Genomic DNA, 14,344 nt, shown 5'->3' on the forward strand with positions numbered 1-14,344 from the left:
CGGAGTTGAGGTAAATGTATCATGCTAAACGCTGGTGGTTTGCATAGAAATTCTCTGTTGAATGTGCTCATGTTGTAAATGAGACGATACTTCTTTGGAATTCTTTTTCGCACTAGGAAAACTGGGGAGTAGAAACCTGGTATGATGTTTCGCTGATCGAGAACTTCTAAGGCCTGTTTGTTTAGTAGAGACTGAACTGTTTCTCTTAACATCGGTAGTTGTGCCAGATGAACGCTTGAACCCTGGTGGGTTGACTGTTAACGGTGGCTTGGCCTTGAGTTGTAGACGATATCCGCATTGAAGGATGTTGGATACATAACGGATCTTGAAGTATTCCCCAGTTTTCCCAGTGTAGTTGTAGACGCCCACCCACTTGAGAAGGTTGTACTGGGACGACTGGGGTGGAAGACTCCAGTCGCTCCAACCTGACTTTCATCGCTTAAATCCATCGGGCACCTCTGGATGATCTGCCTCTAGCTGATCCTCCTCTGAACTTGTTGTACGGGCTTACCTAAAAGAATCCTTGGGATTATTAGTGGCCGCTAATTTCTTATCCCGTGCTCTCTGTAGCCCTGAAAACTTAGACTTACCCGAAAGTACCTCTGTGCTGATTGTTTAAAGACGCTCGCTAACGATCCATCGATCTAATCATGAGTACTTCTCTAGAATCTTTAGATACTTCCTTGGAAACCTTGTTAATGTTGCCACCAAACAGTAAAGGTGAAGACCATGGAGCTGTGTACAGGGGCTCTGTGAATTGTTTATTCCAAGAGCAGGAGGCTAGTAATCCTTTGCCGACGTGTCATGGTAGTAGTTTCAGTAAGTGCTGAAAGATGGTCTGTAAGGAATTGTTGATCTTTCTCTGCATAAGTAGAGCTGAATAGATCATCCTGTCCTCCTCATCCGTGAGAGTTCTTGAACTTAGTGATGAGAGTCTCGCTAATAGTCCTAGATCTATTAAGTCCCAAGAACATCCTTCTGAAATGGTATCTAACTGGGCCATCTTGTGATCGCTCACCCTATAACTTCTGGACTTGGAATCACTGATAAGTTTAAAGTTTTCATCAATCTCCTGAGTCTTGAAAAAGGGCTCCATATTATGTCCATAAAAACTCTTGGCATTGAAGAACGGTAAATGGGTAGGATGGGTTTTAGTAGATTTGGAGTAGGCTGTATCCAGTTTAGCAGGAACGGCTTATAGGATCCATAGGAGGCACGGTGATATGATCTACATCATCATCTTTCATCAGGTAAGTTTGGGCTGCATCCTCGCTCTTAGAGGGGAGGCCAGTTGTAATTCGCTTACCATCCAATACCTTATCTCAGCCTCTGAGAAAATGATACCATCGCCCTCCTCTGACGATGGTCAGATGTCGGAGTCCTCGATCTGTAAGAAGATCTATGTGAGGACTGAGGAGAACGGACTGACGAAAGTGGCTAGTGTATGTAGACCTTGGAGAAGACATCCTTCATGGAGACTGTGGGCTTCGCGGAACGGTGATGGCTTCGCAGACGCTTCTGGACTTCTCGAACGCTGAGGGCTACGCCAACGCCTTCTAGGCGATGTAGAACCACTTAGCCTTCGGCCCCACGCTAATGTCTGGAGTCAGTGTCCCGATCCGACATATGAGCTTGCTTTTGCTAACGCCTCTTCGTGCATGACAAGGTGCTGCTCGGCTAAGCGCCTTCTCTCCGCGAAGCCTCTTGCAAAAGGTGAGGCTCTAGCTCTTCGCCGAGGCGCCTGGGATACCTTATGCAAAGAGCTCACCCGGCAGGGTTGCCCTTCGAGGCGCTGCCTATGGGCTCAGAGGCCCACGCTGAAGCCAAGGCGGGCTCTGAGGCCCTGTATGACTTAATATGGGGTGGGCTCTGAGGCCCGTGGGCTCTGAGGCCTCTGTAAGCCGTGAGCGCATCTTCCATCACCCTGATTATCTGGTTGATCAAGTCGCCTGAAGCGGTCTGCTTTGATGAGGGATGTCTCTCTGCAGAGGTGACGGACCCTCAGATAAAATTTCTGGTGATAGTGTCGGCATGTCCGGGTTGTGTGTTCATCTGCGCTTGAGGTGACAGTCGCAGAAACGGGCCGCTTCTTGTGACTAACTTCTGAATGATAATTGGCATATCATCATCATATAATGCTAATTCTGTAACTGGTAAGATATCAGAGGCAAAATTATTAGATTTTGTTGACTTCCCTTTAGATGAAGGTGTAGATCTTGGTGTGTACAGTGTACGAGATGATACGGCTGGTTTCCCTCGACTTGGACTGAGAAGACGGCAGCTCTTGAGATGCAGGTCGCTTTGGACATAGCGGATCAAGGCCCCACGCTTATCCGCCGAGGGAAACTCAGGCATGCCACCAGCCGGTGGCGGTCCTCAATCAACAGTTGACAAGGAACATTAATTTGCGATCTATTAGCCATGTTTGAAATCTGTTTACTTAGATTTATCTGCCTTCCGCCTATAAACGGAACATAAATATTTGTCAAAGGTAGAGATTGGTAAATTGATACACAATTTACAACGAGAATCAAAGGAACATGGAGTAATGCAACTAGGGCATTTTAAATGTGGATCGGTATCAGAATAACGAAGTTTACAATCTGTGCAAATTTTCATTAATGTAGCCTACTGAACAATCACGGCTAAGCTGAATAAACAGCAGAAACACAATCAATAATCAATGCAAATTGAATAATTATACTAGTACTACCTCTATACTAACGTATAAGAGGAACTAACTAAATATAAATAAAGGATATAGTGTGTTGGGAGACACAGGCGCTCTCACGTCCAGCTCACTGGGCGAAGAAGGAGAGAGTGAGGCACATGGGCTTGGGTGGCGCCCTCGTTCCCGCGCTTGCAGAAGGGAGGTAACTCGTGGTGAGTACTAATGAGTGATTTTTTTTATTGAAGGGAACTTCAATTGGGAGATACAAGTGTTCCACTAGGTTCGCCAGAAGAAGAAGACAAGCAAATAAGCATGAGTCAGGATAAGAAAAAATAAGTGATGTGCCATATTACTGTTTTCCCACAAAATATTTTAGACAGCACTGAATGACGACTACGGGTTGTCGTCCAATCCATGAGACCACCTTATTACAGCCTTAATAGGACTTCTGTCTTGCTCCACATGAAGCCCATGTGGTCTCCTCTTAGGCAAGTGAGTTTGTTCAAAATATTTTCTGGTCACCCAACAGAAAATGGGTACCCGGTGGGATAAGTCATATGGCTGTTCACCTCCTAATGCCTCACACTCAGCTTGGGTTATTTGGGGTAATAATGTCCATTATGCTGAATGCACTTAGAGTCCAGTGCTATATATGTGGCCTTATTAAAGTCATATTTATTCGTAACAACCAGTACATCTCAACAACTGAAACATTGCCAGTTTGTCCAGCACCTATTCACATACCTGGCACCTAAGTTCGAAGGTAGTGGGCGTGGCCAGGAGACGAAGTACAAGGTCACGTCTTGTGATAGGTGTTGTGTCATCTGCAGGCTGGTCACGCTGCAACATTTCAAGGTCATTTATTAATATATTGTCAAGGTCAACATGTATTCGCTAACGAAATGTTGCTGGCTTATATTGTTAGGCATATCACCCCAATAATTGTCTTGAGACTCTAGGCATCCTCTAAACACTCCTTGACCAATAAAACAGCTTACTTGAAAGACCAGATTTCACCGTACTTAGTTAATATAGTAATATAGATACTATCACTCAATGAACTAATGCTGGAGCGATTGACTGAATAATCAGTTAATCAATCGATTTCGCTAGTGTCACTGTTTACCGATGAGCTTGGGAGAATAATCCATATTCATAAAAAATAAAACAACAAATTAAACTCTAGAAGGTATGTTTCTTATTGTTATGTTTGTTAAATCAAGACATAAACAACTGGTGCAGTTTCTGCAATGTAAACAACATACTGTCTCAACAGGAAGTATCCTCGATCTCTTGGTGCCTGTTGCGTTATGACTATGTCCCGTTACTGCCCAAGTCAGTTTTGTGGTGGGGTGTATGATTACAATTGATTATGGATTGATTACTGAGCTCCGATTATCGATCTGCATATTGTGAGTGATAACCAGCACCACAATGAACTGACATATGATCCTTACCTCAATCAATTCTTCCAGTTCTTCAATCAGAGATCCTATGCCGAAGAACTTGGCTTCTTCCAACACACCTTGAAGACAACATGGAGACATAATTTAGACAGCCTCTAGACACAGGAACAGTCAAGGGTCCCTGGCATTATCCTTAATAAAACAGATATCAGTCCTACTCCAGAGTCGGAACAATTCCACATTTACTCCCCAGGTCCCAGCACCCTGTTCAGGTGTACACCGTAGGTCTCAAGTTGGGTGCAAAATGTCTGATTGTTGATAGTTTTACATGAACTTGGCGAAAACTATTTAAATGCATGTATGAAACAATCTGATCATACATACTCTGAAGATGACTGAAGCCTTGGTTTCACTATAAAAGTCTGATGGAATGTGTGTATAATCAAAGATAAAAGTTTCGATCATAGGTGAGGTGAGGTGAGGTGAGGTGAGGTGAGGTGAGGTGAGGTGAGGTGTGAGGTGTGGTGTGGTGTGGTGTGGTGTGGTGTGGTGTGGTGTGGTGTGGTGTGGTGTGGTGTGGTGTGGTGTGGTGTGGTGTGGTGTGGTGTGGTGTGGTGTGGTGTGGTGTGGTGTGGTGGTAACCTTGAACTGTTATAGTTATTGTATGACTAACCATAGGCTCAGTTTGTCCAGTGGGAGACAGGTCCTACTCAGGATGCATCCAACCTGGGTACCTGAGTAACTGGGTACTTGCATTTACTTGAGTTACCTGTCACAGCCTACAACTACTACATTACATACTGGACAGGAGGACCATACATGGAAGAACAAGGTGTACAGCTTGTGAGGCATTGATGATGATGAGTGTCCACTGACCCTCTGGGTTGACCTGTTTGTCCAGGATCAGCTGGCCGTGGCGCAGATAGTTGAGGATTGGTTGGAAGTACCGTGCACTCCGGTCGATGAGGTAGGCGCCGGTCACATCACAGCTGCTGCTCCACGACACATCTGCAGAATCAGGAAGTAACCCTGGCAACATGACCTTCCAAAATATTCTGATCTGTTGTTTACATGTTAATAGGGCTGCATGGTAAACCGCAATACGAAATTGTAAAAATGTAATTTTTAGAGTAAAATTGATATTTTATACTTATCCTGACTCATGCTCTTTTGCTTGTCTTCTTCTTCTTGCGAACATAGTGGAACACTTGTATCTCCTTATTTGAAGCTCCCTTCAAAATAAAATCACTAATTGGTACTCACCACGAGTTGCTCCCCTTTGTTTCCCCTGGCGGGAAAGGTGTCGCCACCCTCTGGCCATGTGCTCCACTCTCCTGATTTAGCAGCCCAACACTTGAACTTACAGGGAAATCCAAAGTGTTATGTGGGGAGGATGGGAGAGACTAACCTCATGAGTCAGGATAAGTATAAAATATCAATTTTACTCTAAAATTACATATTTTTCCTTATCCTGACTCATGCTCTTTTGTTTGTAGCATCCTAATGAACGGAGGTGGGTAACAGAATACTTTGGATTTATAATTAGTGATTTTGTATAGATATACTGTAATATCCCCTATGGGAACTTCATGAAGGCTTAGATTTAGGATGTTTCCTGTATAAAGAAAACCATAGGTTATATAAAGCCATTAAAGGGAATTACATTATGAATATATTGAACAATACATATAAATTATATATATATATATAGGTGACTCTGATAGAGGCACTGAAATTGACTATACTGAAAGTATATGCTTAAGGTTGAATACTTAAGCTGAACATATATACATAGCCCTAAAACTCCAGAGTTATAAGCTAGATGAGTATGTATAAAATACATATTAATCTTGTGAGGATAATATTTTAACGCCTACGAGGGACTGTCAGTTGCTGAGCGAGGACCAGTGGTCCGGAATGGTGAATGCCAGAGACATCTTCTGTAGTGATGTCTCTCAGGTAGTGATTAGCAAATACCATGTTAGATTTCCAATAGCATCCTTCCATAATCGTGTTCAAGGAACAGTTACCGTAGGGCGAGGGTAGAGGCCAGTGCCCTGATCTCATGTGGATTTGATGCTGTTGGTGGGTCCAAGCCTGCTGCCTTGTAGGCACGGAGAATGACAGTCCTTATCCAAATAGATATTGTGGTCCGTGACACTTCTGTTTGATTCGTGAGGCTTATAAGGGGATGAATAAACGCTTGAGAAATCTTCTCCTTGTTTTGGATCGTCAGAATAAACTTTGAGCGCCTTACCGGACACAGTGATAGGTCTTGTGTATCTTGTGATCCGAGAATAGAGGATAGCGCCCGGATGTGGAATAATCTGTCTGGTTGACCTGGCAGTTGATTTTTGGCGATGAAATCCCATCTTAATCCGAGGTGCGCTGTGTTATGATTGTCATCAAACTGTATCCTCTCGTGAATCCAGAGCGTGAATTTCAGACATTCTTGCTGCTGTGGCTAGCTTATAGCAGAAACAGTGTTTTCTGTGAGAGAAATTCAAAGTTTGTCGATTCCAAAGGTTCATAGACCTCACTCGCGGAGGTGTTGTAACACTACATTCAGATCCTGCTGGGCGTGGAACTTCCGCTTTGGTCCTCCAATCGGAAAGCTCGAGTAAGGCCAGTAACTCTGGAGATCTTGTCAATTTGACACCCGCTCTCATGGTGATTACAGAACTAAGCCGGCAAGATATGTTGATATCGTTGAACCTTTTAAATGTTTGTTTTGGCGTAGGTAACACAAATAGTCTGCCACTTGAGGTTGTGAAGCCTCTCTTGCTGTAAACCCTTTCTTTGTTGCATAATTTTCGAAACTGTGCCACTTGTCGCCGCATTGTTACGAAGTTGAGTAACGTAAGGCAAGCGTGACTGCTTTTGCCGCTCTGGCCGAATATCCTCTCTTGTTTAAACACATTTGTATACAGTCCATAACGCAGTAGTTGGAACATTGCTGGGTTTCCGTGCACTTTGTTTGGTGTGAGGATGAATTAACAGGTTTGCGCGCTTGGGTAGCTCCAGTGTTGGTTGACCGATTTCTTGAATTAGTATGGGAAACCACGCTCTGGCCGGCCAGTAGGGGCGACCAAAATGAGTTGTAGGCTCTGTGTTTGTCTGATTTTCTGTAATACTTGAGGTATTATTGCTGCTGGCGGAAACGCTGCGCACGCATTGAGGCCTTCCCATGATAGACTTAGAGCCGTCCGCTGCCCAAGCTTGGGGGTCTGGGACTGGTGACACGTAATGTCGGTAGCTGATTGTTGAATCGCTGCGGGCTTAATAGGTCTATTAGCGGCGCCCTAATTGCTTGATTATCTGTGCAAAATTTCCTGTTGATCATCCACTCTGTCGGTGATGGTAGATGAGACCCAGAGAGAGCCGCCTGCTAGTATATTTCTGGCTCCGGAATGTGCACTGCTCTGACATGTAGATTTAGATCTTGTATTAAATCGAACAGTTGAAAGCTTAGGTTCAAAAGGTTCATCGATCTCGCTGAGCCTTGCTTGTTTATGTACAACGCCACCGTCGAATTGTCTGTATGGATCATTAGGCCGCATTTTGTAGAAATGTGCTCCAATGTAGAATGGCGCTGATTACAGCTTTCATTTCTAGACTGTTTATATGGAGTTTGCATTCTTGCTGATTCCATAATCCTGATATCGCGGTGGTTGGTGAGATGAGCTCCCCAACCTTGGAGTGACGCTGGCTCTACATACAGATGGGTTTTGTATTCCTGCTCTGCTAAACAAATCCCTTCGCAGACATTCGATTTCTTGGTCCACCATAGTAGATGCGGTCTGAGATGTTTCGTAGACTGAATGGTTGTACATCGCTGAGATGTGCGCTGATGAGGACCTGTAGGGGACGAATCTGTAATCTGCCTGTGACAGTCATGTCTTGGGCTGATGTGAGAAGACCTAGTAGGCTCTGCCATTGTCGCAGTGGTAACGGAGAGAGTAGAGCTGGTGGAATGGTCTGCTGTATCTTGAGCCAACGGTCTTCTGGTACCATAATACGGTGCGCGATTTGTGATGAATCGAATACCTAGGAACTGCAGGTCTTGGCGATGGTACTAGGTCCGACTTATGTAAGTAAGTTTACTAACCAACCTAGTTGTGTTAGTAGCTTTATGATGTAATTTAACTGTAGTTTGAGACGCAGTGGATCTTGATCTACTTGTATCCCGTCGTCGAGGTAAAACGCACTGCGTAGCCCTTGACGATGTAGAAATTTGATAATCGGTTTCGTTATCCTCGTGAATAGCCAGGGGGCTGATGATATTCCGAATGGGAGTACTTTCCACTGGTAATGTAGCCCTTCTAGAGTAAATCGTAGGTATTTCCTGGAATCGGGATGAATGGGGATGTGCAGGTAGGCATCCTGTAGATCTATGCTGCCCATGTAGTCCATACCTGACGTAATCATCTGGCGTAACTGAGGTAAATGTATCATGCTTGAAACTTCGGTGGTTTGCGAGATAGTTCTTGTTGAAAAGCTCATGTTGTAGATGAGTCTGTATTTCTCCGTGGAGTTTTTCTTGGGAACTAGGAAAACTGGGGAGTAGAAACCTGGTTCGACGTTTGCTTGATCTATTACTTCTATGGCCTGTTTGGATAGGAGTGATGAAACAGCCTCTCTTATCTTTGGTAGTTGTTGCTTTGTAATTCGAACTTGGGGGTTTGATTGTCAGCGGAGGCTTGGCCTGTAGAGGGATAATGAACCGTGTTGAAGAATGTTGGAGACGTAAGGGTCTTGCAATATTCCCCAGTTTTCCCAGTGTAGTTGGAGGCGCCCACCCACTTGAGCTGGCTGTACTGGAACGGCTGGGGTGGAAGACTCCAGTCGCTCCGAACCTGTGTTTCAGCGCCTATAATTGCGGGAACCTCTGGGTGTCCTGCCTCTTCCTGATCCTCCTCTATAGTTGCCATATGGGCTTAATTTAAAAGAATCTTTACCTCTAGAGCTGGCTATCTTCCTGTCTCTTGCTCTTTGTAGGCCCGTGAACTTAGATCTGCCTGAGTATCTTTGTGAAGTCTGACCTAATGACGCTGGCTAGTGTGTCCATCGATCTAATCATAAGGACTTCCCTGGAATCCTTAGAGACTTCCTTGGCTTACTTTGTCGATTTCTCCACAAAGATGGATGTTGTCGCACCACGGGCTGTATAAAGTGGGGCTGTAAAGTTCTCCCCAATTACAGGAGGCGAGGAGGCCTTGACGACGAAGCTAAGGTCAGTGCTGCTGAAACAGATGTAAGATGATCCGTTAAAACTGCTGATCTTTCTTTGCATAAGTAAGGCAGAATAAATCATTCTATCATCTTCCATCGTGGAATCCCGAATCTAGTAATAAGAGTCTCATTGATCGTCCTAGATCTATTTAACCCAAAGAACATACGCCTCGTCATGGTTTCTATATGAGCCAACTTGCGCATCATCCATCTTGTAAATCTTGTTCTTTACATCGCTGATGATCTTATAGTTCTCATCGATGTCCTGGGCCTTGTAGAATGAGTCCATGTTATGCGTGGAGAACTTCTTGGCTTGAAAGTTGGGCAGATGTGGTGTCTGAACTTTCGTGAGCTTTCTGGAAAGCTGCATCTAGATTCTGTGGCACTGCCGCAATCGGGTCGATCGGGGTAGAGTGATTGCATCTGGATCATCTTCCTTCATCAAATACGCCTGCCCTGTATTGCCACTTTTAGATGGTGATGTGAGATCTAGGTTATTGACCATCCAATACCGTGATTCTGCATCAGAAAATATGATTCCTCCATCATCCTCAAAACCATCATCATTAACAAATTGTAGATGCTCTTCGGGACCTGCGGTAGCTGTCTGTATATCTGATGAGGTTTGTGGCGATCTAGTTGACTTGTGCGGCGCTCTATGTGGAGATCTGACGGGTGATCGACCTGGTGATGAACGGCGGAGATCGTCTATGGGATGATCTTCGGAGACTTGTGAGGTGAATGTTGATAGCTTCGCTAAGCTCTTCGGCAGTCCCTCGATGTTCTTCTAGATGATGAGGATCTGAATCATATGTCCTTCGCTAATGCCTTCGCTGGCTTCATTTGCGCCCCGTCCGGGATCGATGATATGACCTTCGCGAAGGCCTCCGTGATGTCTGATGGTCTGAGTCCATATCTAGAGATGAAATCAAAGATGGTGATGATCTCTGCCGCTGGCTGTACATCTAGGTCCTTCCGTCCAAGGTGGTGCGGGACTTCCTTCGGAAGGTGACATCGCCTTGGCTGCTACGCTGACGGGGGTGCCTCTGGGGTGCTGTTCACGTTGGAGCCTTCGCTGGCTTCGGACCCTGCTTGCGCAGTTTGTAGTGGTCCTCCATGATGTTCATAATCTGCCGCATCATGTCTTCTGGGATGATCTCAGACGAAGTCGCCGGGCGTCTTTTTCTGCGATGGGGTTCACATCAATGACGCCTGACGCCGGTGTAGAGGCATCAGGCTGCATGGTGATCTCTGCAGAAGTCACAGTCGCTGACACCGGTCGCTTCTTCTGCCGTAAGTCGGGATGATTATCGGCTGATCATCGAGAGGCCCAATTCTGCTGCTGGAACGATCTCGGCTGAGAAAGTTCTTGCTGTCTTCGTGAGATTTCCCTTTGAAGTCTGGCGCTGCCCTGGGTGTCCTCAATCTGGCGCTGAGACGACGATGATGAGGCCCTCTTAGACTTGGTCTGCAATGACGGGATGTCTGGGGAGGCCGGTCGCTTTTCTTCGAGGTAACGGACTGCGCCCCACGCCTCTACCGGAAGGGGTCTCTAGCAGAACACCAGACGGAGAGGGTCGACGCTAGCAGCTGACTGGATGGAATATCTGGACTCTCTGCCATGTTTTGCCCTTGTTTGCCATGATCTATCTGCAGCACGCCTTAAGACGCTAAAGATGATATTTATTAAATGCAGAATGAGATAAATTAATGCAGTAACTGCAACGGAATTAAACGCACACGGCGTAGAACAACTAGGGCATATTACATGTGGATCGGAGGCAGAAAAACGTAATCTACAAATCGTACAGATTTTCATCAACGAAAGCTAGCTGAACAATCACTTAATACACGTGAATAAACAGTAGAAATAACGATAATTAATCAATACAAATAGTAAAGGATACTAGCTATACCTCTATAGTAACCTATGAGAGGTAAAAACTAAAAGATTATCAAAGGATATGGTGTGTAAGGAGACACGAGGCGCTCTCACATCCTGCTCACTGGGCGAAGAAGGAGAGAGTGGAGCACATGGCCAGAGGGTGGCGACACCTTTCCCGCCAGGGGAAACAAAGGGGAGCAACTCGTGGTGAGTACCAATTAGTGATTTTATTTTGAAGGGAGCTTCAAATAAGGAGATACAAGTGTTCCACTATGTTCGCAAGAAGAAGAAGACAAGCAAAAGAGCATGAGTCAGGATAAGGAAAAATATTACGTATCGCGATACGTTTTTGACGTACCGCTATACCGCCAAAGATTTATTTGTTCCATTTTAACTCATTCAACACTGCACATAAGACTTCCGCCCGTATACCCCCTAAATGTTAATGGTGAGGAAAAAGTTATATATGTATATTCAGGTAATATGGACGGTGGTGGTAGGTGGGGATTGGGCGGAAGTCATTCCAAATGATTGGAAACGGGTCCACTTAAAAATTGTCAAAGAGCAAAGTATGGACGTTTCGAGGAAATCATTAAAATTGAATAAACTAATGAATAAAATCAACAGTTTTCGGACATGATGTTTGATGAGAAAACATTTGCGTGAAGAATATATGTGACAGGTCGCCACCTAGCACGATACGTCCAATAAGTTCCATAATTTACGTATATGTAGCGATTTGTTGCTTAACAAGTTCAGAATAGCATCATTGTACCCAATTTTTTTTGTCTAAATGAGGACGGTATCCATTGCTGTAATATGATTGACTTACGAGCATGATTTTTACCAATCACGAACCTTATAGCAGACTGTGGCGAAAAAGCTTCATTATGTCAAGGTTACTGTGATATTATTGATGATTAGAGCTTTGGAACAATACCCGTCATCTAATGAATCTTCTAATGTGTTGTTCATACGGAGCTTCGAAAATGGAGGCATTTCCCAATGTTGTCATGTTACCGGGTGAAAAGCCACGGTTATCGGGAAAAAGGCGACCATAAATATTTTTTAATTAATCTTTATATAATAATTTTCTGATTACGTAAAAATGAAAATATAAAAGAAATAGGTAAGAGGATAATATGGCATCTTACAAATGGATTAAAATAGGGGGAGTTTAACGGTACGTCTCCTTCGTGGTTTATATGGACATTTTAAGTGTGTAAATTTGTATTACTATTAGAAATGAATTTATCTAAGTTGAAGTTGTATTAATTGAATAACATGATAAACATACCTTTGGTATTGATCAACAGTTGGATTAGACCGAAAAAAATTAAATGGTGTATGACATAGTAATGATGTTTCACGAGCTGATATTTTCCTTGACAAACGTAGGCTTCTATCTTTTATAAGGTTATGTTTCTCATGTTTCATTTTTTTTTCATTATTCTATTCAGTCTAAAGAAAGTGTACTTTACCTGATACAGAGTGACTTTTGCCCATCGTGAGTGTTTTGTTAAATCATTTCTTTATGTGAATGTGTACCAAACGTCATTCATGAAATAGGTAATGTTAATGCTACTTTTTATTCAAAGACAAAGGTGCATAAATCATCGTTTTGATTAGAATGTGCACTTCAAGATCATGTCACATGATTGTGACTTCAATTAAATTTTTCTTGAGTAATACAGATGTGTACAGTGAATTCTTTAACTCATTAAATTATTTGAAATTCAGCATCCTTTGCTGTTTAAAGAAGTTAAAATATATAAATAGTATGGGTGGGTCGATGGAGGACATGGTGTAAGCTAGTTTCAGCTGAATTTGTTATATATATGAAATGAGAAATCATACATTTATTTGTGTTAACTTTCCTTTGGACAGCAGTTACAATTAAAAGAAAGATATGTTGAAAGTTTTTTTTATAGTAGTAAGCAGGGCTAGTAATTTTTGGAAAGGACTAGTGACATACAAAACCTACTAACCCGGAGGGCCAGTTAAATTTTTTATTGACTGTCGATCCCTGCTGTTTTAAAATATAAACAGAAGAATGTTCTGGATTTTCCTTTTTCACTTTGAAAGAAGCTATACAATGCACAATGGTTACTCACATATACTGTGATTCAATTTAAAGGTAAAAGAACATTACCAAGTGGACAGATCACAATAACGGTTCTTTCACAATATATTGCAATACATATCGCAATACAGAAGAGTGTATGGCAATATATCACAATACGAAATTTGGGGCAATACACAGCCCTACAAGTTAGTGAAACAGATCTTAGAAGTTCATCTTTCTTTGCAATTGAAAATAACAGTTACACTGATTGATTTTATCATCTTCATCAGAAATGACAAGACATATTGTTATCCTTATCAGCAACGACAGGACATTTTTTTTTATCTGAATCAACAATAAGAGGACATTTCATCAGCAGTGGCAGTGATCACAGGACATTTTATCATCTTAATCAACAATAAGAGGACATTTTATCAGAAGCAGCAAAAATGACAGGACATTTTATCATCTTCATCAGCAACGACAGGACATTTTTCATCTTCAACAACGACAGGACATTTTTCATCTTCAACAACGACAGGACATTTTATCATCTTCATCAACGACAGGACATGTCTCATCTTCATCAGCAACGACAGGACATTTTATCATCCTCATCAGCTATGACAGCTCATTTTATTATCTTCATCAGCAACGACAGGACATTTTTCATCTTCAACAACTACAGGACATTTTATCATCTTCATCAATGACAGGACATTTTTCATCTTCATCAGCAACAGGACATTTTATCATCCTCATCAGCTATGACAGCTCATTTTATTATCCTCATCAACAATGAGAGGACATTCTGTCATCTTTATCAACACTGCTGGGACATTCTGTCACCTTTATCAACACTTTGTCATCAGCAGCAATGAAAGAAATGTCATATTATGCTTGTTAGCAATATTCTAGCTGGTCTGTCACATGGGAGTTAAAACATTAATCATTGCAAATCTGGGTTTCAGACCAATATTTACAGGTTTCTGGTATGCCCAAGGGACACAACTCCGCACTGTGAACTGTCATGCCTGAGACATGTTAGACAATGGGGCTACCTGCATCACAAGCAGCATGCACCT

General features: G+C 43.0%; 1 protein-coding gene across 1 annotated transcript in view; it reads right to left on the reverse strand.

Annotated features, from left to right (window-relative positions):
- The window catches only part of LOC124262232 (BTB/POZ domain-containing protein KCTD9-like), a 36,756-nt gene that overhangs the window by 9,663 nt on the left and 12,749 nt on the right, over positions 1-14,344 (reverse strand). Inside the window, 3 exon segments of the mRNA XM_046696713.1 lie at positions 3,416-3,511; positions 4,129-4,196; positions 4,954-5,085. Of these exon segments, the coding sequence (XP_046552669.1) occupies positions 3,416-3,511; positions 4,129-4,196; positions 4,954-5,085 (296 nt within the window).

This window comes from Haliotis rubra, unplaced genomic scaffold (genome assembly GCF_003918875.1).
Source record: "Haliotis rubra isolate DU_JTF1 unplaced genomic scaffold, ASM391887v1 Scf828, whole genome shotgun sequence".
In the NCBI taxonomy this organism is placed as follows: domain Eukaryota; kingdom Metazoa; phylum Mollusca; class Gastropoda; order Lepetellida; family Haliotidae; genus Haliotis; species Haliotis rubra.